Source organism: Ictidomys tridecemlineatus, chromosome 2, assembly GCF_052094955.1.
Source record: "Ictidomys tridecemlineatus isolate mIctTri1 chromosome 2, mIctTri1.hap1, whole genome shotgun sequence".
Classification (NCBI taxonomy): Eukaryota; Metazoa; Chordata; class Mammalia; order Rodentia; family Sciuridae; genus Ictidomys; species Ictidomys tridecemlineatus.
This window is the reverse complement of record NC_135478.1, coordinates 156,524,235-156,549,178: the sequence shown is the minus strand read 5'-3', so window position 1 is coordinate 156,549,178 and position 24,944 is coordinate 156,524,235. Positions and strand designations below refer to the sequence as shown.

Here is a 24,944-nt window from a genome sequence, read left to right as displayed (position 1 = left end):
ACACAAACACAGAAATATCTTTCGTGGGGTCAGGGACAGTTCTGAGGACTCAGATGTCAGCTCCCATGCTGGAAGGCAAGGGAAGGCAAGGCAAGAGAGAGCACATCTGAAACCCCCTTATTTATTGGGGAAAAGTCATTCATAGAATATTCCACCCAGATAAGGGAAGGGATTGGGTTTCAAAGGGTGGAGTCTTGCTTGGTGATGTCTTGTGGTCAGCAGGTTGATTGACATCTTGGAAAGCCACACCCATCTCAGGTGCTGAGTGGGATCACAGGCAGAGCAACAGAAAAAGGCACACATGTTTCACACACCCCCAAAAGTGCATCGTGCCAGACCAGTCCCCTCATAGACTCAAGTGCACGTAGCTCACACACATAGCCCATAGATGGCTCACGATGAGGGTCAGATGATTTGGGGAAGGGTAGGTTTCTAAAGTTAGGTTTGGGTTAACTAGAAAGAGGGGGAAGGCACTTTCCTAATAGAATCATTTCTGAAAATGATTTTTTAAATTCGGAATATAAACTCAGTTTACATGTTAACATGAATTATAACCGTTCAAACATTTGATTTTACAACAAAATGGAAAATAAAATTTGTGTTGCTTTTATTTCTACAGAAACTCATGGCCTCACACAGCCAGGAGTTTATTATAGCCCAGAGCAGCTTCCTCCAGAAAACTCTTCCTTTATGGAGAGGTGCTTCATATGTCGGCTAAGGTGTCTGTTGGATAATTCATCTGGTTTTCTGGTATGGTACAAAATCTTAGACTGACTCTTTCTATGAAGGCATAAAAAATACAAAATAAAAGTTCATTGAAGCCCTTCTTTGGTCATAATTGAATTCAGTCTGAAAAGTTTACTCAATAATTTAAGAAAAGTAATTTTTTAACATCATTATTCCAGAGTTTGACTCAGAAATCCTGTTCTTTAATAAAACAATTATTAATAATTAATAATAAAAATCCAATGAAATAACATGAAACCTTGTATTTTGGCTATTTTAGGGCTTTTTAGTTTTGACATAGAGAATTAAATAGCCTTTCTTTAATCAGAAAATGCTTACCATCTTGGGGTTTAATGCTTGCTACACAAGAATATTGTGTCCTTTTCTACATACCTGAAAAATGATTGTATGTTGATGATTGCAGACTCATGTCTAACATGGAATGATGTTTCACTGTGTAGTCTGAACACCTGTGTGTAATAACAGTAGGAAACGGCTTAGGCAGAATACTCAAGAGTGGAAGTGGTCTATTCCTTAACTGTATCCTTTAACAGTTCACTCTACAAATACAGGAAAAGAGAATATAAAACAAATTGCATCTTTTGTGAATTCTTGAGAATTTAAATCAGATAATCAAATCTTAAATTAACCTTTACTAAACAATGATTTGTGTGTGTTTATGAGTGTATATCTGAAGATAGTTTTCCTTACTCTGTGTTAGAATTGTGCTTTGATTTCAGTTTCCTATTACTGATGCTCATGATTAATTATTATTTATTTTTGAGGTGGAATGTCTGTGTGCAAAAGACATTCTGCCTTGAGCTGCTATCAAATTGATGTCAGAATCATCCACTGGGGTGATATTGTTTTAATCAACTAACTGATCTTTTCTTGTTTAATTGTCTTTATTTCTTGTTTTTAAAAATTATTCTTTAATAGCACTCTCCATTCTTCATGTGATTTCATGATTCATTTTAATGTTTTAACAAAATTGTGTTTTATCTCCATGAGGAAGATTACAGTGAGCTATGAAACATAGCTTATGTGTGTTTGAGAACTGATCTTTTCTTGATGACCTTATTAATGTTTTTTCCATTGAGAAAACATTTAGCAAGTGCATGATATGCAAGGAGCTGTGGTAGGTGAACATGATAGGGCAATTGCAAGCCTAGAAAATGATACAGATATTAGAAGCATGGGGTGGTTTTTAGAATATTTCTCACTCAACCTTTTGGGATAGTTTTAGTTGGCTTTCTGTGGAGAGAACAGTGAAAGTAAGTAGCAGTTCTCAGCTTCAGGAACTTTTATGCAATTTCAAGAACCCTAATAACTGCCAGGCTGGAAACTGAAATTTCAACCATTTTATACTGTAGATTTTAATGAACTATTTTGTTTTTTTAAGGCAATGAATTTCCAAGGAAGGTTAAAATATCTTCATGGACAGAACAAGAAAGGGAAAGACGGGTCAATACTTCCTCCTCAGTTGGCTTTGTTTGCAATAGCTACTCCACTTCAACCGCCATCCATACTTGAAATTCGAACCAAAAATTTCATCTTTAGAACCAAACACAAACTAGACTTTACACCTACTGGTTGTGATGCCAAGTGAGTAAAACAACTTTTCTACTTTTATTTCATCAAATTTATGTTTTGTTTCAATGTAGGTTATAATATTATTTGTTTATTGTATTAGCCATTATTATTACACTTTTTTGTGTGTATCCTATTAAAGTAAGGTACTTTACTTGCAGGGTTCATTCTCTGATGACATTGTCATTTCTTTTAAATTTTTAGCTCTAGAAGCTTAGTACTTTTCTAAAAATTATGTAATAGAATGATATTAGGCATTCAGATATCATGTCAACACTGTCAGGGCTTTTCTCCTCTAGTATGCAAATGCAGAGAGGTAATTTGACAAATCTTGTGCCCCCAAAGTGAAGTGTTAGCACTTCCAGTGTTAGCATTCTAGATTTTTACTGAAGACTTTATTTTACCTTTACAGTCTGATCTATTAGATTCACTTTTAGCTGTATTAGTTTTCATTGTTTATCCAGAAGAAAACAGGCTTAAACCTAAATTTATGACTGTAAGCAAGAGAGCAAATTTAGATAGATGTGGTTAATTTTTTCTACCTACTAAAGTGAAATTCTAAATGTCAAGTAAAGAATATTCTAGAAAAGAGCATATAACCAATTTATCCTGATTACTTATATTAAATTTTAACTCATTCTTATTCTACATTTTTTTTTAAACAGAGGACAGATTGTTTTAGGCTATACTGAAGCAGAGCTGTGTTCAAGAGGATCAGGATATCAGTTTATTCATGCTGCTGATATGCTTTATTGTGCCGAATTACATATTAGGAGTAAGTTGTAATTCCTTACCAATAAACCTGAAAAAAATATATCATAGTGCATGTTTAAACTATTACATTAGGGACCATATTTAAGGAAACTATTTGAATAAACTACTGCTTAATATTATTTTGATTAATGAGAGTTACACTTTTTGTTTATTAACTCCTGTACAGCTGCTGTACAGGAACACTGTTTAATTACTACAAAAACGGACATATTTGGCCCATGAAGTTTTGCTCAGGAATTTTTAAATGGCATTAATAATTCATAATCTATGTTAATATAGATTTAAATTTAAAAATTGTCAAGTATTGAGCCATTGGAAAATATTCCTTATTTAAAATGAAATTATTTTTTTCATCTTTTTTCCCTAACAAGCTACTCTCTAGACTTGCATGTGGTACTGAAGTCTTTCAACTGGTACTTACCCTTCCCTTCAACATTTCAAATGTTTAGTCTGGAGCAAGAGCAAAATGGTCTAAAGAACTGTTTCTAAAAAGCCTTTAAAATTTGTCAAGATATGTATCAGAATTAGTGATAAATGAAATATATCCAGAAAGACATCAGAGAGGCCTTGTTTCAGAAATTATCTTTAATGTATTGGTTTGGAGTTTGATAACTTGATTTTTAAATCTTATTTAAGTGATTAAGACTGGAGAAAGTGGCATGACAGTTTTCAGGCTTCTTACAAAACACAATGGATGGACATGGGTCCAGTCCAACGCACGCTTAGTTTATAAAAATGGAAGACCAGATTATATCATCTCAACCCAGAGACCTCTAACGTAAGTACAAAGACTTAGAAATCTCCTAATTTTATTTTTTGACAATAACTTGGTTTATAAGTTCTCTTAAATGAAAACTTAAAATAATTCTAAGACAAATGAGTCTGGAAATCATCATTGAAAAGCTAAAATAATATGTAGAGAAAAAAGAGGGCACAGGTGAGAAACATTGAGAAGACAGGATCAATACACTTTATTGAACAGCTGAACAAGGAATACTGTAGAAAAAACAAACTCCTGAGTTTTCCTGGGCTTATGAAGGAAAGGTGAAACCTAGTGCCCTCTGTAAATACAATGCTTGCTTTAGAATGTATTCTTTAAACAGTGATTTGAAAGTTTTTATGTAATCTATAAATGAGTCCCTTGTTAAATATTTACATTGCAGATGTTTCTCCCACTCTGTAGACTTGCTTTCTGTATATGCTTGAGGTAATGATCAAGATGATTTGTTCTTTTATGTATATCAAATTGATAAGTAACATTTATTGAAAAGACAGTTATTAACAGGTTGACTTTTCCCTACTACATTGCATATTAATCGGAGAATTTTATTTGTGTTCTATTTCTAAAATTTCTTGGTCTAGTTCCATTGGTCTAGTTTTCTATTTGTGCCATGATATTGCCCTAATTATTCTAACTTTATTATAAGTTTTGATACCTGCTTATTTAGCTTTTATTATTATTTTTCAAAATTGCCTTTGCTCTTCTTTACCCTTTCTATTTTCATATACATTTTGGAAATCAGTTGTCAAGTCCCACCAAAAAATCTGTTGGAACTTTAGGATGATATTGAAACTATAGATCATTTTGGGTAAAATTAATATCTTTTTTTTTTAATTCTTTATTTTTTTTATTGGTTGTTCACAACATTACAAAGCTCTTGACATATCATATTTCATTCACTAGATTGAAGTGGATTATGAACTAGTCTTCCATCCCATGAACATGATGAATGTATAAATGTATTTATGTACTTATATAAATACATGAGTATGTATATACCTATACAAATTAATATTTGTATGCAAATTAATATTTGCCCCTCAATTAATATTGCTAGAAGACCATCCTTTTCCAGGATTCAACTTTTGATTGTTGATTTGGCCTATTATACATTTGTTTTCCATTTCATTATGTCTACTCATTATTATTTTTTTCTTATTTTTATTGTTAAATTGAAAAATATTTTTGCTAATTTTCACTTTTTTATTCATGGGTTATTTAAAAATATAGTATTATTGTGGTATTTGGCATTAGGGGACTTTTCTAGCTGTTGTTTTATAATTGACTTTTAGCTTAATTCAATGTAGTCAGAACATTCTCTGAGTGGATTTCAGTCCTTTGAAATATGTTATGGCTTTATTCTCTGTTCTCTAGAATATGGTCCGAGTTGCTGAAATATTCCATGTGCTCTTGTAAACAACCCATGGTCCACTGTTTAGGAGTATGGTGCTCTTTATGTTTCAGTGATCTAGTTTGTTCATCTTGCCTTTTGGTACATTTGTTAATATTTTGTATGTGTGTTCTATCAATTATTAAGAGATTAGTTGTTTTCATTTCCTTATTACTAATGAGCAGGGCATCTCTTCATATTTTTCTAGTTCTTTTATTTTATGAATTGCCAGTTTTTGCCAGTTTTTCTTCTGAATTGTTTGCCTGTCAGATACACTGAAGCTCTCTATGCTAAATATGATATTTTGTATTTATATATTAAATTATAAATACATGTATATGTTAAAATATTTCTCTAACTATATAACTTGATTTATGAATTGTTTTGCAAAAATATGAAAATCTTTGGTTTTCATATTGCCAGTTGTACCAGTCTTTTTCTTTAGTGCTTCTTTGTTTTGTTTTATTTAGACATGCCTGTCCTCAGATTCTAAATTGTTCCAGTTTACATTTTTTAATACCAAAGTTTATTTTTTTCTGCAGGATATCAGGTTAGGCATGTCACATGAGCATGGAATTAACTACTACACTAATTTTTGGGGGGAAATATAAATTATTTAAATATATTTGTCCAAGAAACAACATTATAGCATCAGTCATGAGAATAATTTAGATCAAAATAATAAAGTCCATGTTACCTCCTGTTAAACTCAGTTATAGTATGCTTTACTTGCTATTAATCTTTTCTGATATCTTCATTAAAATGTTTATGATAAAACTCTTCCTAATATATGCAGACTTTCTTATATACAATTTTAGAGAAGAAGAAGGAAGGGAGCACTTACGAAAACGAAATATGACGCTGCCTTTTATGTTTACTACTGGAGAAGCCATGTTGTACGAGATTACCAACCCTGTTCCTCCCATAATGGATGCCTTGCCAATAAGGAATAAAAACAGCACTAGTGGAAAAGACTGTGCTACCACATCAACTCCAAATAAGGATTCTCTGCATCCCAGTTCCATCCTGTATGCCATGATGCAACAAGATGAATCTATTTATCACTATCCTGCTTCAAGTACTGTACCTTTTGAAAGAAATTTTTTTAATGAACCTGTGAGTGAATGCAGTAATTCGCAAGGCAATATCATTACAGTGGGAAATGATAATATCCTAAAACATGAGCAAATTGGACATTCTCAGGAAATAAACCCAACAGTTTCTGGAGTTCACACAGGGCTCTTTCCAGATAATAAAAATAATGAATTATACAGTATTATGAAAAACCTAGGCATTGATTTTGAAGATATCAAATGCATGCAGAATGAGGAATTTTTCAGAACTGACTCTTCTGGTGAGGTTGACTTTAGAGACATTGACATAACAGATGAAATCTTAACATATGTCCAAGATTCTTTAAATAAGCCTACCTTCCTGAGTTCTGGTTACCAACAACAACAGTCTGTGGCTCTGAACCCAAGTTGTATGGTACAGGAACACCTACAGTTAGAACAGCAGCAGCATCTACAGCACCACCAAAAGCAAGTAGTAGCAGAGCCACAACAACAACTGTGTCAGAAAATGAAGCATATGCAAGTTAATGGCATGTTTGCAAATTGGAACTCTAACCAGCCTGTGCCTTGCAGTTGTCCTCAGCAAGACCTACAACAATACAATGTCTTTTCAGATTTACATGGGGCCAGTCAAGAGTTCTCCTACAAATCTGACATAGACACTATGCCTTATACACAGAACTTTGTTCCCTGTAATCAGCCTGTGTTACCACAGCATTCCAAGTGTACACAGTTGGACTTTCCTGTAGGAAATTTTGAGCCGTCCCTATACCCTTCTACTTCTAATTTGGAAGATTTTGTCACTTGTTTACAAGTTCCTGAAAACCAAAAGCATGGAATGAATCTGCAGTCAACCATAACAACTCCTCAGACATGTTATGCTGGGGCCATGTCAATGTATCAGTGCCAGCCAGATCCTCAGCACACCCATGTGGATCAGATGCAATACAATCCAACAATTCCAGGCCCACAGTCATTTTTAAACAAGGTAAGGGTTTTATAGAGCCAAATAAACCCTTTCAATGATTCTCCCTACCTTATAAATAAATAGATGTAAGTTAACATTTTTTACATCAATTCCTGATTTTAATCTATTATCTGCTATGTTTTTGGAGATAGAATTTCTAATTATATCTGTGATATAATTTTATCTTGTTGTCCCTGCCCACATTCTTGAAAAAGTAAACCAGTTGGCTTTTTGTCATGTGAATTAAGTTTGATTCATAGTTCAGATATGTCATTAGAACCCTTCTAGCAGCAAATACACTTTAAATTAAAAAATGGTTATTTTTTAAAAAAATTAATTAATATTGATGATAACATCTACTCTCTGACTATCCATGAATATGTTTCCATTAATGCCTTTCTGTTACAAAATATTTGGTTCATGGGGCCTGGGGTGGTAGAGCACTTGCCTAGCATTATGTGAGGTCCTGGGTTCGATCCTTAGCACCACATAAAAATAAATATATAAAATTAAAATATTATATCCATTTACAACATGTGTGTGTGTGTATAAAATATTTAGTTCATTTAAAAGTATATCTAAGTTAGTTTTGAAGAATATCTTGACTACAGTTAAGTTCACTGACCTCTCTTCACTGCATATTTTGAGTACAACAGTTTATAAATGTGACTTGAATCTTTATCTCTAATTGTTTTATCTGGCTTTTTTCATACATTCAGTTTAATTATACATGAACTTTTTAATAGAAAATGATAGTAAAGATTTTTTTAGTTCTTACTCTGTGGTTTATATACACAATGGCATATTTTTCATCTATAAAAAGGAAAAAATTTTGTCATTTGTGTCAACATGAATGAAACTGGAAGACATTATGCTAAGTGAAAAAAGCCAGACATAGGACGACACATACGACATAGGGAAACTGAAAGTATTGATTTCATAGAAGTAGAGAGTGGAGTAGAGGTTACCAGAGGCCAGGACAGGAGGCTAGGTTATTATGTACAAATGGACAGATTAGAGGAATAAGTTCTGTTGTTCTGTAGCACAGAAGGGTGACTTAATTAACAATAATTTATTCTAAACTTCAAAATAGCTAGAAGGACTTCAAATGTTTTCATCATAAATAAATGATATTTTTTAAGGTACTGGATATCCTCATTGCCCTTATTTGATCATTATGCATTATATGAATGTATTAAAATGTAACCCCCCCAAAATATGAAACTTATAAATATGAGTTTATAAAACTGTAGAGAACTATGTAGTTCGATGTCCTTCATTCCTTTCTTTTTTCTCTTTGAATTTGTAATAGCAGTTCTAGGCATGGGACTAGTTTTAGTGTAAAAAGACGAGGAAAAAGCATTTCTGTTTGATAGGTAACTTGATCTGTAATTGGGATAATGCTTTTAGTGGTATTTACTAATTAAAAACATATTACAAATCAGAAACAATGGTTAAGCAAATCATACACATGATGTATTATTTTTAGAATATTGAAAAAGCTTTTGAAAATCAGAATTTGACACACCCCGTGCAGCTTCCACAAAGGATCTTGAGTAGGGGAGATGGGAGATGGAGGAAAACACAGAGACGTTTTTAAGCAAAGCTAAGATCATCCTTCTGATGGAGGAATAGTGATCCAGAAGTATATATGGTCTCATAATCAGAAGTTAAGCTATAGGGGCATTTTAACATTATAAATTGCTCATGGCTTGTGAGTTATCAAAAGGCTTCTTTGTGCACTAAGAAGTTACAGAGCAAGAAACATTTTTGCAGCTATCCTGTTACATACAGTGTTAGGAACATCCTGCTATTGTCCTGCTGCACCTAGGAAACCCATTGTACTGGAATGTCTGATAACTGTTAAGTATCAGAGCAGAGTCTCCGGGCTGTTATCCTTGCCTTTTGGCAAGCAATGTTTCCCAAGCTTGGCTTTTGCCAATACCGCAGGATCAGCCAATGATCAGGGACCTGTCCACTCTCCACAAGAACTATTTTTGGAAAAACCCTAGGTCACCTGCAATCCTGAATATAATAAATTAATTGATCATATAGTCTACTGAGATGAAGTCTGGTCAATGCAAACCTACTGTGACAGAGAATATTTAATGTGATTCATGACTGTTAATCTTTGACCCAGCAATTCCTGTCTAACCCACAGGCAATCCTAAGTGAGACAGTTGTATCACTCATCTGTACCACCTTCAAAATTTCTTGTCAAATTAATGGGAAAACCAAAAGGTTATGAATATAACTAATATATGCAATATATTCTCAGCATGTCTTCACTGAATGGAAGATTTAAAATTCAGCAGTAGTAAAGGATTTGAAGTTTAACAATATGCAGGACTGTTTTTTAATACATATTAATGTGTTAATAAATGGCTTAAGACATTTGGAAGATCTTGCCTAATAAGTTGCAATATTGTTTTTGTTTTCAGTTTCAGAATGGAGGTGTTTTAAATGAGACATATCCAGCTGAATTAAACAACTTAAGTAATGCTCAGACCACCACTCATCTGCAGCCACTTCATCATCCATTAGAAGCCAGACCTTTCCCTGACTTGCCACCTGGTGGATTCCTATAATGCCAAGTCCAATTTTCACCTGAATTTTTGGATCAGATTAATTTGTGAAGGATCAAAGAACAATAAAACTGTAAATGTTGGGCATCAGCAAGTTCACATGGAGGCACTGATGCATGTTGTTCGCACTGATATTCCAAACCAAATTTTAATCTTTGTTTTTACAAAAGGAGTTTTAAAAACATATCAATGTGGTAGATTATCATCATTACAATAGAAAGTGTGGTGCCACAGAGTAGTGAGATGCCATCTACGTTTCATATCACCTGAGCACTACAGAAGACACAAAACTTATTCAGGGGAACTTTGATATTCTCAAATTAGAAAACTTTATGTAAATTATTTGTCAGAATAAAAATGAAACACTTTCAGTTTGAACTCTGGGTTCTCATTAGTAGACTAAGTACAAAGTTACAAGACTAACCTATTTCCCTATATTTTTAGCCTCTGCTTTTTTATCTCAGATGTTAAAATAAATGGTTTGGTGCTTTACAAATAGGTAATCTCAATGCTCTCCTCCTACACTGTTAATCTAAGTGCCTCACATTTTTTCCTACCTATAACACTGTAGGATGTATATTTTATATAAATGTTCCTTTCCTTTTTTAAACTAATTACATTCTTTTGGCACATAAATATTATTTGTTTCCTAAATCAAATCATTTTAAGTAATTCAGGCATGTTTTACTGCACTACTCACCCTCTGTTTTCAGGTAAAGGGTAAATAATGTTTGAAAAGATAATTATTTATTATGTAATCTAGTTGTTTCTAGACTAAATATTGCTATGTGCCTTATGTTAAAAAATTTTGAAAGTAAAATGTCTTTTCAAATTATTTCTTAATTATTATATAAATATTAAGACTGTAGCACTTATATTTCAACAGTGTTTTCCAAAAAGATAATCACTGTTTATACCTTTACTAAAGTCTCCACAATGATAGTTAATGTCTCAGTGTGAAAAAAATTGCTGTTAAATGTAACCATGTTTATTGAATCGCAATGAAGAGAAGAGCTTTATGTCTAGCTTTTTAATTAAATTAAGCAAAGCACTCATTTCAATGTGTATAAATGTCTTTAAAAACTATCTTAGATCTGTAATCCTTTATGATATATTGACTTTATAAATTTCACTTTTAGAACAGTGGAAATGGTTTGTTTTTCCTCATATTTGAGGAATGTTAAGATTGAAGATAGCAATGTTTGATGCAAAGTATTGTAAAGAGTGAAATGAATGGTGCATTGTGTAGATATGATGAACAAAATTATTTGTAAAATACTTTTCATATAAGAATACCTTATATATGCACATAAATAATTTGTTTGGGCTTTACATATTTTATCAGTGTATCTTCTTACATTAAATAATGAATTTAATTTTTAAGTTGATATTAAGAAAAAGCCACACAGTTTGTTTACCTTTAAACATTAGGTTGTTTTTATGCTATCATGGCCTGTATTCCATAAAGCAAATTTAATCACCCTTCCAATTTTACTGTCCTCAAATGATTTAAAGGAAAAAATGCTACTATCTGCCACTCTTCTTTTGCTTTGTTTTTATATAACTCCTGAAGGTTGTAAAAACATTGTGCATACATTATTTTAAAATCCGATGGAATCTCAAACTTAAATGTAGTATTAGAATACATTATTTTTCATTTCTCTTTTTTTAGTAAATTAATGTATATAAATAAGGCTTCAAACAAAATCTCTTCAATTCTAAACTTTTTAAGTCACAATTTTGAATTTATAGAATTAATTTAAATGTTAAAAAATACGTCTAAACATTTCATAATTTGTTTCAGCCAGAGGTATCACTAAGGATTTAGACCAGTGTTCTAGATTAATATTCTATTTTTATGTTTAAACTTCTCATTGAAGTCTTCTTATAAACTATTTTTTGTTAGTCTCTTTCACATGTATGGGATGAATTGTTTAGTTGAAAAAAATAGGCTTTTAAAATTGTGAATATGATGGTAATCAACTATACACTTATAAAATTTAAAGTTTTTAAAGCAATATTGTATATTTTTAACTATATAAAATAACTAAAATTTAAGAATAATAAAAATCACATTAAACCAAATATACCTTTGTCTGTATTGCTAAGTGCCAAAGAAAGAAAGAATGCTAACTGCTGTATTGAGATGATGTACCTACCCATCTAGGGATGTGACTGTCAAATTTGAGCTTTCCTATACCGGGTTGTTCTTATGGTACCTGAAGATTTATAAGTGTTCCAATGTATTATGAAGCTTTTCAATCATTATATGTACAAACTAGCATTTTTCACTATTAATCAATTTTGGGTGAACATTTTCATGGCTTTTCTCTATCCTTCAAACTATTACTGCTTACATAAGCCATGCATAGATTTTTGTTTAGAGTATGATTTATAACTATCCTTCCTATCAAAGTTGTGTATAATGATATATATGATAATAAAACAGTCACCAAGTATGAATAATGTTTTTATGTAAATTCTTCTTTCTGGTTCTCATAAAGGAAATGATTACAGACAGTGTAGTATTGTGTTATAACTACATTAGATAAAGGTAGCCTACAATATTTAAGGATGTGTTAAGTCAGTAATTCATAAATTTCTTATCCAATCCTTCCCCTAGATATTTTGATCTTTACTTAAAAATAAAAAAAACAAACTTTCAATAACTTCATAAGTTAAAATGCCTGTGAAATGGACAGCGTTTTAAAAAATCATTGTATTGCCATTGTTATAAATGTAGTGGCATTAGGATCTAAGACTAAAATCCAAAACCCCATTTTAACAAATAAGAATTTAAGAATACTTCTAAAAAATTTGAAATAAACCTTTTTAAGTATATTTTATGCTTGCTTTAGAAAAAATATTGCCCAAACCTAGGGCTTTATTGTTAACGAATATAAATGACACAGAAACCTTGACCTTAAGTTCATAACTGCTAAATAGTCTCCAAGAATTCTGAAATTAGAATTCATTGAAGAATAATTCCTGAGATAAGCAAAGTTTTCATTCCAGTAACAATTAGTTTTACTTTAGTTTTATGTGTGTCCCTTCAGGTATTTCTCTCAAAAACCAGATCATAAGTTAACATCACACTGGAGAACATTTTAGAAAGACTAACACTGTCTTTTAAGAATTACCTAAAATATTCAGGGTTTTCAGGCATTTGGTGGCTTTTTGTTTTATTTTGTTTTGTTTCTGTGATACTAGAAATTGGACCCAAGGCCATATGCATGCAAAACCATTTGTTTTTAACTACTTGGTCTGAAGGGGGGAAAAAGTAAAAAAAAAAAAAAAAAAAAAAAAAAAAAAAATTCCAGAAACAGGCACTGCATAACAGTGTTTCAGTCAACAACAGATTGCATTTATTACACATGTGTAGTGGGCTATACCATCTAAATAAGTATACTTAGTGGTATTCACACAACAAAATCATCTCACATCTCATTTCTCACAGTGGATCCCTGATTTTGAGCAATGCAACACCATAATCTGTTTCTGATCTCTGCTTGCCCTCAACCCAGTGGCTTCCCTCAACCATGAACAAATCCAGCTTGGCCCCAGCTCACCAAGTCCGCCAAACACTGACCCAGTAGTGTTGGCCACCCACAGGACTGGGTGATACTTCTCTAATACTCTGCAGATGTCCGTGCTTCCAGTTTGGGTAATAACATGGAGAGGTTCATCTAAAATCTGTCTGTACGTTCATCTCCAAACTCCTTCATCTCTTTGGCTCTCCCTTCCTTTCTCATTCTCATGCAAATAGTTTCTTCATACTTCTTTCTAGTCTGTGTGTACAGGTCACCCTCTTCCTGGGGAAAATACACTTGGGACTCCATCCTTTTTCTTGACTAAATTACCTTATGACTCCTTTCTGAGAAACAGTTTTGGTCACCTTAAATCTGATTTTGTGGGTTTTTTAAAATTTTCTTTTTTTTTTACCAAAGGCTGATTTTCTATGGCCCTGCAACCAGACTTCACTTTAAAGAACATTTTTCTTCCTTTAGGTTTCATGATACTATTTGTCCTTCAAACTCCTAACATTCCTTCCCTGCCCCTCTGTTAGTCTCTCTTCCCTCTTCCCATCTGGCAAGAGGCTTAGTTTTGACTATTCATGATCTTTCTATGCATACTTATCTATTCTGCAGCTACTATCTCTAAGAGGAACACCCTCAAATGTTATCTTACCTGTAAAAGGAGGTGATAAGCTGTCTCACCTCTGGCATTTGTGGAGCATCCTTTTCCTTGCAGAGTATTTAACAAGGCTGATCACATGGACTGGAGTGAGACTGTGAGAGGCAAACCCAGGCTCCAACACATGCAAGAAATGAATCAGTAGAAAAGTTTCTTAAATTCCCTGAACCTGAGTTTCCTTTTTTACAAAAGGAGAATAATAGTTAATACCTATTTCACTAGATTGTTGGAGGATTCAACAAATTTATGTAAAAATACTTGGCTCTCAGTGGCCAAAACTATATTAATTTGAGCAACAAAACATCATGATAGTATCAGATTACAATCTAAAAAATAAAATGTTCATTAATACATCCTTATTTAAGTTAAATGCCTGGAAAAAAATAGGAAAGAAAAAAATCATTCCCTTGGAAAAATCCCCAATAATATCTTTAGCTACTCTACCCTCCAAAATGTGGACCTTGGTTCCACCAACTTCTTGAAGTTAACTTAGACTCAGTTACTTGCTTCCAAAACATAAGAGTACAGATGAGGAAAAAATAAAAACTTTACATTGTTGAAATCTAACACTATTTTAACCAAGTGATCAAGTTTAAAAAAAAAAAAACAGTCTAAGCATAAAAAAAAATCAGACAAAGCCAAATTTAGGGACCTTCCACAAAATTCCTGAGAGCATCCTGTAAAATGTTAAGGTCATGAAAGAGATAAAGAGAGGCCAAGAAATTGTCAAAGATCAGAGGAGACTAAAGAGGCATACCCTGGGTGGCATGTGGCAATAGGAAAGGAACACTAGTGAGAACTTCAGAAGTCTAAGTGAAGTTATTGCACTTGGTCAGTTTTCTAGTTTTCACCAAGACCATGGTTACATTACACACCAACAACAGAGGAACTGAGGGAGGTGGGTAAAGGAATTCTTTTCATACCCTTCCAACTTTTCTGACAATTTAAAATTGTTTCACAATCGTTTAAGAATTTTCATGTAAAAATGTTTTTAATCGCCACATAGCAAGTACCCAATAAGCATCTGCCTTTGATATTTTCCTATGGTATTGCAAAAGCCTCTTCTCATTTGTAGGTATACCCGTACCCCACTAGTCCTTCTCATTCTGCTGACAGTTGAGTTGATAAATAGGTGGTTTCCAATTCCTAAAATGTTCTTTTCCACTTTGCTCTCCAGATATCATCTTTATCGATGACCCTTCTAGCTGGATTCTCAGATCTCCTAGCATCAACTATAATAACCTATTTTCCATCCAGCTAAGTACAGCCAACCTCATACTTCTGCTGTTTGTAATTGCCTAACCTCTGTCATCTCAAAATTTCCTTTTCTAATCATTTTCCCAAACATTTCCCAATCTTGTTCAACTCTTTAGCCTCTGTGACCAACAGACCCTTAAATTTACATTGCCCTCTTTTAGTCCAGCCTGGGCCTTGGTATCAGGACTTGAGCAGTATTTTTACTTGTATCCTGGATTTGTTCATTTTCTTATTGATAACAGTCACTTCAGCCCATGGGCCTGGCCAAAACACTTTGTTTTCCCGATGAGCAGTCTTACTAGACAAAAGTCACAATACTAAAGTAATTGACCTCACCAGATTCCTACCATGTCTGTGGCAGAGACTGATGATTGCCTACAGACATAGCATCTCACCCTCCTTTAGCACAAAAGCCCTGACATTTTGCTGGTTACACTGGAGGTGGGGGGAAACATTTGCCATCCTTCTTTGTAGATAGATGTACCTTACATACCCAAATATATAAAAGTATAAATTTTGTCAAATATTTCCAGAAAGGCTGCTCAAAGAAACCTGCTGACACCAGAAAGAGCTTTTTCTGCTTTTTGTCTTTCTAGCCAGTGCTTGTGGATGTGATAATAGAGATCCAGCAGCCACCTTGAGCTAGGTAACAGAAGCCATCAACTATGATGATCAAACAAAAAGAGGAAGATCCAGAGTCCCTTCTGACAGAACTACCAGGCAAACCCTGATCCATAGAAATAAATGGATTCTGTACCCCACCACCTGTCCCACCATGGCCCTGTCTTCTCACTCTACAATGGCATTATCTCCAACTTGAGTGAAGAGTCTGACATAATCTCCAGTTCTCTACTTTTTTTGCCTTTCACATTTCTTTCTACCAGCTCTCCCCTCAGGTTTTCCTTACCCTCGTCTTCCCACATCTTTAGTCATTGATTACATTGGTTTTTTCAGCATATGAGCATAACAATCCTCTTCTAAAAAGGAAAATAAATAAAATCACCACTGTTTTTTTCCTTACATTTTTAAAAGAATTGTTATACATCTGACCCAGCAGCTGGCTAAGACTTGCTTTCTTTGCTTCCTTGCCAACCTCCATCTTTCAAACCTTCAGTTTGGATTTAACTATGCCAATTTCACATGTGCAAATGGTCTATTAAATTAAGAAATCATTCCTTAATACATTCTTACCTGGGCTTCTGTAACACTGTACTCTTAATTATTTTCCTGCTTACTCTTGGACCTCTTTGTCCTTCTACAATCCTTAAAAATCACAAGCATATCTTAATTATTAGACGAGGGAGGCCTGATCCAAACCACATTGTGCTTTGAGTGACCCTACACTCACTTAGCCCAAGTTTAAGCAGGCCCCATGAGCCTTCCTGGATTATTGAGTTTAAACTTAAAAGTCCACCCTTAGCATAGCCACACCTGGATACTTTGACTAAGCCAGCCTTCATGTCACTGTCTCCTACAATTCCAGACACACACACACACACACACACACAGAGAGAGAGAGAGAGAGAGAGAGAGAGAGAGAGAGAGAGAGAGGAGAGACCAAATTCCTTATGCCCAGGACCATTGATAGATTTCCTTCTATCAGACTGACATGTTGAGGAATGCTGCGGATCATGGGTGCCACCCACCTTGCCCTTCTACCACTTAAGGCATAAAGTAAGAAGAGGCTGGGAGCATTCATCCTTCCTCATGGAAATCTGAGTAATAGAAAGACTCTTCTGTCCAAAACTTCACTATCATCACCATCATCACCATCACCATCATCACCATCATCATTCTTACTCTAAAGGAAAGAAAACAACAGCAAAACAAAAAAACTTCTATTAAGGGCTGTTTACATTGTTCATTGTTTTTTTCAATGACTTCTAAGTAAAAACTAGAAAAATCTATAACTAGGTCACTTAGAAAAATGCTGGTCTTTTCTGAAAAAGTACTGTATCATTTATTTAACTTAATTCTTCACATTGTTAGGAATCACAACAATTCAGCTTTGTTCTTGCACGTAGCAGCTTCCCTTGCTGTTATTTCAGGAAAAAGCATTTGTGCTTCTGCATTACTGCTCCTCTTATTTCTTCCATCTTGAAGCACCACAAAATCTTTTAAGGTAGGATATGTATTATCCATATAAAAATGCAGTCAGTAAATGTAGTGAAGTAGAGAAAATATTGGAAGAGAAATAAACTATTCATGAATATCTTTAGGTAAACTATTGGCCAATAGAACTTAGCAGGCTGTATAGGAGGTAATTGGCTCAGCGTAGAAGTAGTGTCTAAGGTACAAAGACAATAGTTTATGAATAATGGGTGGGATCCTGTCTGTCTCTTCAGATAATATGACATGTTCCCATGCTCATTCCCTGTTTTCCTCTTTCTTTCTGTATATAGATATACATATATATGCATATATATGTTAATTTTTTTTTAATTTTGTGGTACTGGGGGTTAAACCCTGGGGCTCTCTATCAGTAAGTTTCACATCCAGTCCTTTTTATTTTTTTATTTTAAAATAGGATTTCAGTAAAGTTGCAGGGGCTAGCATTGAGACCATAAAGACAAAGGGACCTCCAGTCACTCGGATCTTGATAGAAACAGATCTAAGCTTATTTCTACTAACTAAGACTAGATCTTTGGGCAGCCACTGTGTAAAGGCTTTGCTCTGACTGCTGTTCTTCCTGTTGCTTGATTCAGGTTATTTCCTTTATTTCCTATATTTCCATGAGGTAAATATAATAATTCCAGTTTTACAGATATGTAAGCTAGATTTTTAAAATTCAATCAAAATGACAAAGATGATTATAGTAATAAAACGACGGCCTGCCACATACATTCATACTCTAATGCCCAGAACCTCTGAATGTGTTAATTTAGATGGCAAGAAGAACTTTGCCGATGTTAGTAAATTAAGGACCTTGAGATGGAAAGTTGCTATCGTATGGATCTTAAATACCCACCAAAGTCTACAGCACTATTGGGAAGTGGTGGAACCTATAGGAGGTGGGGCCTAGTGGAAGGAAGTTAGGTCATGGGGGTGTGCCCCTGAAGGTGGATAAGGGAACCCTGGCTCTTTCCTGTTTTTCTCTTTACTTCCCGGCAGCCATGAGGTGAACAGAACTCTTCCACTCTGCCCCCATGCATGATGTTCCACCGAGAAGACTAGCAACTGTGGAATGAAACCAAGAGCCAAAATAAACCTTCTCCTTTATTAAGTTTATTGCCTCAGGTATTTTGTGAAAGTAAAGGAAAGCTAACACAGAAGTTAATTGGATCATCTGGGTGGACCCAATGTACTCACTGTGGTCCTTATAAGAGGCAGGTGGGAGGGTTAGAGAAAGAGGTGTGATGACAGACCCAGAGAAGAGAGAGAGGGTGTGAGAAAAAGAAAGCTATGATGCTGGTGTTGAAGATGGAGGACCACACAACAAGGAAATCACGCAGCCCCTAGAAGCCAGTGAAAACAAGGAAACCGACTCTCCTTTAGTGCCTCCAGAAGGAACACATCCCTGGGACACCTTGACTTTCGGACTTGTGACTTCCAGCGCTGTTAAGGTAATACCTTTGTATTGTTTTAAGCCACCAAGTTTGTGGTAACTTATTACAGCAACAATAGGAAAGTACTCAATGATGATAGATTTTTAAGAACACAAAAGATGCATTTGGAAAGAAAGCATCTACTCCATTAAGATAATAACTAAAGAAAAATGGAAGTTGTTCTTTGCTTCTACTTGACTATGACAGTTTTGCTATCATGCTGCAAAGATCCAGGAAAATTTGGCAGTACTTCCCGTCTCTCCTCTTTGCCCTGAGATGTCTCTGGACCTGAAAAAGAGCCCCCATTCTATGAGATTGACAGTGGTGCCTGATGCACCCCAGCCTTGCTTTAGCATTGCAAAGAAATGTGGAAAATCACATTACCATCTTGCCTTTCCCAGATATTTATCTCATGTGAGCAACCAGGAAATGTGTTGCTCACAGCCTCACATGTGTTTCTGAAGAAGGGCCCTGATAATGTCTCTGGTTCTTTTTTTTTTTTTTTTTTTAAAGAGAGAGTGAGAGAGGGGAGAGACAGAGAGAGAGAGAGAGAGAGAGAGAGAGAGAGAGAGAGAGAGAGAGAGAGAGAGAGAATTTTTAATATTTATTTTTTAGTTCTCGGCGGACACAACATCTTTGTTGGTATGTGGTGCTGAGGATCGAACCCGGGCCGCACGCATGCCAGGCGAGCGCGCTACCGCTTGAGCCACATCCCCAGCCCCATGTCTCTGGTTCTTGTGAAAAAAAAAAAAAAACCTAAAATATTGTTCTATCCAAGAAGAAAAATACTCTATTACAGTGGATTAGACAATATACAAGCAGTGTCATTTATCCATTAAAAATGTGTTTTTTTTCTGCACAAAGCTGTTTTTTGGTATGCTTTATATGTGTCCCAGGTCTTTGTGTATGAAAAAATATATATATTAAATTTTTACCTATATCAGGATAATAACACCCAGTAGGATTAAGAAAAGACTATGAAATGAGCATAAGTGACCCAAACTATCAGAATGCTTTTTATATGAACACAGTACAGCATATATTTGTCATTCTTTATTTGCACAGCAACTTCAGATCTATTATTGGAATTGGTTTTATCACTACACTATAAGGTGAGTTTTTATTGAAAAGGAAGAAGCCAAGATTGTTCAACATTGCACAAATATTAATTGGTGGTATCAAATATTAGATTAGACTCAAGATATCTGATTTCCAAATCCAACTATTTTGATCCACTTATCCACAGGAATATGTTCTAAGACTTCCAGTGGATGCCTAAAATCACAGGCAATATATATATATAATTTTTTAATGTGTATTATATATATATATATATATATATATATACACACACATACACACACCTGTGGATATATATGTACACATATATGTATATGTATATATACATATATATTATATATATATCATGTCTGTTTCTTTTTTTGTAAGTCAACATTTATATTTATTTTGCACAATGGTGCATCATACTAATATTATTACTTTATTATTTACACAAAGAAATTCATTACAGTTACTAGGGGAAACATAACTTGGAATTTTTTTACTTACATATTTAGAAAGCTTGCCTTTTTAAAAATTTTTTTATTAGTTGCTCAAAACATTACAATGATCTTGACATATCATACATTTGATTCAAATGGGGTACGTAATCTTATTTTTCCACGTGTACAGATTGCAGGATCACATTGGTTATACAGCCTGTTTTACATAGGGCCATACTAGTGTCTATTGTATTGTGCTGCCCTTCCTATCCCCCCTCCCCTCCCCTCCCTACCCGTCACCTCTTTCTACCCAATCTACTGTGACATGTTTCTCTCTCTCTCTTTTTTCTTCCCCCTCACACCATCTTATATGTAATTTTGCATAACAATGAGGGTCTCCTACCATTTTCCGTGCAATTCCCCTTCTTTCTCCCATTCCCACGCACCTCTCATCCCTATTTAATGGAATCTTCTTCTCCTGCTCTTCCTCCCTGCTCTGTTTTGAGTCACCCCCCTTATATCAAAGAAGACATTCTGCATTTGTTTTATAGGGATTGGCTAGTTTCACTTAGCATAATCTGCTCTAATGCCATCCATTTCCCTGCAAATGCCATGATTTTGTTATTTTTTAGTGCTAAGTAATATCACATTGTGTATAAATGCCACATTTTTTTTTTTATCCATTCATCTATTGAAGGGCATTTGGGTTGGTTCCGAAGTCTAGCTATTGTGAATTGTGCTGCTATGAATATTGATGTAGCTGTGTCCCTGTTGTATGCTCTTTTTAGGTCTTTTGGGTATAGTCTGAGAAGGGGAATAGCTGGGTCCAATGGTGGTTCCATTCCCAGCTTTCCAAGGAATCTCCATACTGCTTTCCACATTGGCTGAACCAATTTGCAGTCCCACCAGCAATGTACAAGTGTACACTTTTCCCCACATCCTTGCCAGCACTTGTTATTGTTTGACTTCATAATGGCTGCCATTCTTACTGGATTGAGATGGTATCTTAGAGTGGTTTTAATTTGCATTTCTCTGATTGCTAGAGATGGTGAGCATTTTTTTGTGTATTGGTTGATCGATTGTACATCCTCCTCTGAGAAGTGTCTGTTCAGATCCTTGGCCCATTTGTTGATTGAGTTATTTGTTTTCTCATTGCTTAATTTTTTGAGTTCTTTGTATACTCTGGAGATTAAAGCTCTATCTGAAGTGTGAGGGGTAAATATTTGTTCCCAGGATGTAGGCTCCCTATTTACCTCTCTTATTGTTTCTCTTGCTGTCTGTTTCTTATACATACATACATATGACAAACTTCACTTTATGTGTCTCTGCACAAAGACCATTCACAAAATTTATTCTTACACTAGCATATGTATCAAAGAAAAGCCCTTACCTGCAAATTGGACATTTAAGAAATTACGAGACTATTTCAGTTTAAAACAAAATTATTAGAATGTTTGTATAAAAGATTACCATATTTTCCTTAAATTGACAATTCATTGCAAAACTGAAGTTACCAAATTTTATAATATAGAAAGGAGCTTTCCCTTCTGCATATCATTGTATGGCTAACATTACATATGTAAATTTTCACCAGCCTTTGGAGTATTGAGGAAGGTTTACTTTCATTTTATACTTATTTAAAGTCAGCCTAGTAGGATTCCATTCTGTCTATGGGTGTGTAAGAACTTTGAGTTAATGACTGCTGTTTTTCTTTCCCTGACATTCTTCCCAGTAACATTTTCTTAGGGTTTTTAATCTCAGTAGCACGCTAAGTCACTGTCTTCAGAAACAAATTAAAATAAAATGTTTTTTCATGTGTATTATATAGAATATTAGTCACATGAGATATCAACATGTGAATTTGGTGACCAGATAAGTTTGGGAAACACTGGACAATGTATAGTTAATCAGCTTCCTTTATAAAGATCTTCAGTGTTAATGTAAATTGTGATTTTCTGAAAACCTTGGTCTGCAATATTTTCCAAAGTTGACACCAAAACCATTTTCAGAGCTCATCTTATGGTGCCAACGTTCCAAGAAAGATACCTTGAGAAAATTCTCATCTGAAGTAAAAGACCCCAGGGTCTTCACTTGTATTTTCTATGGCTCAGAGTCCTTATTTTGTAATATGCTTCAGAACAGATATGAAGCTTCTGCCCATGTTAAACTTGCTTGCCATTTTGCTGCCTATGCAAAGAGACTCAAGAATTTCCTGCATGCTTCTACCTCATTCCCCAATCTAGCTTTTCACTTGGTGGGAGATTGAATGCTATCTTCACATCTGAAGTATCCACTGTATGTTTTCTTTTCTGTCTCATTTATAAAAACATTCTAAAATCTTCTTTTGATCAAAATTGACCATCAGAAAACTCTTTGTAGTTCAGCCATGTTATTTTGGCCATCTGCAGAAAGAATTTGCCTGAGTTTCTGGTGTTTTCATCTTAATTTTCATAGAGAGTTACTAGGAAAAGTAGTGTATGAGAAAGATGGCTATAGGGATCATACTTAAACACCTTAGAAAAGACCGTTTGTTTTTATTGTTTGGACTAGGAAAATAGCATGTTCTCTCTTCATCAAACTGTAAACAACTCCCTTTTTAGTTGAACAAAAGGAAGCTTAAAACCAAATCAGGGCACAACTATGACAATGCTTTATGTTGTTATAGCCCACACAGTTATATTTTCACCTCTTACTAGTTTGCATTAACCTCCTACTCTTTCTTTTCTCTGCTGTTATTTTGCATTTATTTTTTCTGTTCATGTTATTTTATATATTTTTGTTCTAATCAAATTCAAGTCTCCCCTCCCCCACCACTTACTTTGGAATGACTCGCTCAGTAAGAACAAAACAAAGAATGGAATGAAAGGAAGAAAATTTATTTTGGTCACAACCCTGAATGCTAGAACCTATGATAACAGATATAATGAATGCAAGGAGATTGTTTAACATTTATAGTTCATCTTGGCATCATCTTGACAAAGTTCATGGTAGCTGATTTTCTTTTTTTCTTTCTTTTTTTTTTTTTGGTTATTCTGGTTCTACAATGGTGTCATTATACACAAGGGAGGTTCCGGACCTGTCAACTCCCTTGAAATGCTCCAGTTAAAAATCCTAGAGTGTCTAAAGGGTCTGGCATAAATCATCAAGACAGTTGTGAGTGGTATAGGCTATGAGGCAATGGTACTCGCTATGAAGCCATCTGCAGGGGGCCAGGCAGGAGGCTGGATGTGCCTGGAGCTTCAGTGCCAGCCTGACATGTGCAGAGTCTGGTATGAAGATTTGCTCTGGGTCTGCAATAATGTCCAGTCAGGGTGCCACCTCCAGGCCTCCCACCTGGTGGTAACCTGTCAAAGCAGCAAGGCGCAAGCCCTCGTTATTCTTGGAGACCCAGGGAGCAGAAGTAATGCTGGACTTCCTGCTGTCTGGTATTTGGCAGCTGGGATCAGGTCTATCTTGGTTTGAGAAATGAAGAAATGTTACATTATTCCCATCTCTAGATCACAGAAGAGTTTTTTACTGACTAAATGTACAATGATTATTTTCTTAAAAAAATTTTCTATGCTTTAGTTTATAGGAAAAGTTAAACTTTACTTTCCTACTTTAATTATCCCATCGTTTTAAAAGGCAAAAATTTTGAGGGTTTCTCCTGGACTTTTCAAGAACAGAGGGGTGGTGGCCTCTATGATGTATTTGCAGAATGGTCTTGCTCGTCCCCTGCTATTTTTATTATTTACAAACCTTTTAAAATGTTTAACCAATTAAATATATTCTTTAAGATATTATATGTAATGTAGCGCTTTTATATTCTAATATGTGGTCTGGTTCATTTATATATTTTTCAGCTTCATTGAGATGTAATTGTTTGAAGTATACAATGTGGTCTTTTGATATATGATTACTTTGTGAAATGATCACCACAATGAGGCTGAGGTACCATCTCCCCAAACCACTTCCCAGAGGTAGTTCTTAAAACAAGGGGCGTTATAGATCTTCTTTCAACTCTGTGAGCTATGATTCAAGATCCCTCCCTACCCAGCATTCTGCATTCAGACAGTGTTGCCTAGAAGGTAGCTGGGAAATCTGCTTCCAGATGAGGGTGTCCAAGAGCAAGCAGGCAAAGCATCGGCACCCACGCTGACACTCCCAGCAGGGCCTGCTTCTTCAGGCTAAGCTGGTTCTTGGTAATGGGTCAATTTATACATAATTTTCTGGCAACGAGGGTGGCAAAGAATACCTATGTAAAGAGTAGGCCCAAGGCACACCCCTTCAGCTGTTTCAAAGTTGAGGTATAATTGCATAAGAACTCAATGATTATTAATATAGCTCTGACCATATTCTAGGCACTGGATAGAGACCCTGTGCTTCACACATTTACACTCACTAGGACAACCTAGACCATTATGGATTGTGTCTACACTGGAGGAGAACATTATAATTCTTGCAATATTAGAAAAGAACTTAGAGACCCTCTCATCTTCACAAATGAGAATATTGAAGCCCAAAAGGTAAACTAACTTTTTCAGTGCAACATTGCTGGTCATAAACAAATGCCCACATATC

The 24,944-nt window shown here is 34.7% G+C and overlaps 1 protein-coding gene across 1 annotated transcript in view; it reads left to right on the top strand.

Moving 5' to 3' along the window:
• The window catches only part of Ahr (aryl hydrocarbon receptor), a 44,641-nt gene extending 32,670 nt beyond the window's left edge, over positions 1-11,971 (top strand). The window contains exons 6-11 of the mRNA XM_005328781.5: positions 620-750; positions 2,129-2,331; positions 2,982-3,091; positions 3,727-3,868; positions 6,080-7,322; positions 9,743-11,971. Of these exons, the coding sequence (XP_005328838.1) occupies positions 620-750; positions 2,129-2,331; positions 2,982-3,091; positions 3,727-3,868; positions 6,080-7,322; positions 9,743-9,889 (1,976 nt within the window). The 3' untranslated portion in view covers positions 9,890-11,971. The remainder of the gene's footprint in view (positions 1-619; positions 751-2,128; positions 2,332-2,981; positions 3,092-3,726; positions 3,869-6,079; positions 7,323-9,742) is intronic.
• Positions 11,972-24,944: the final 12,973 nt, after the last annotated feature.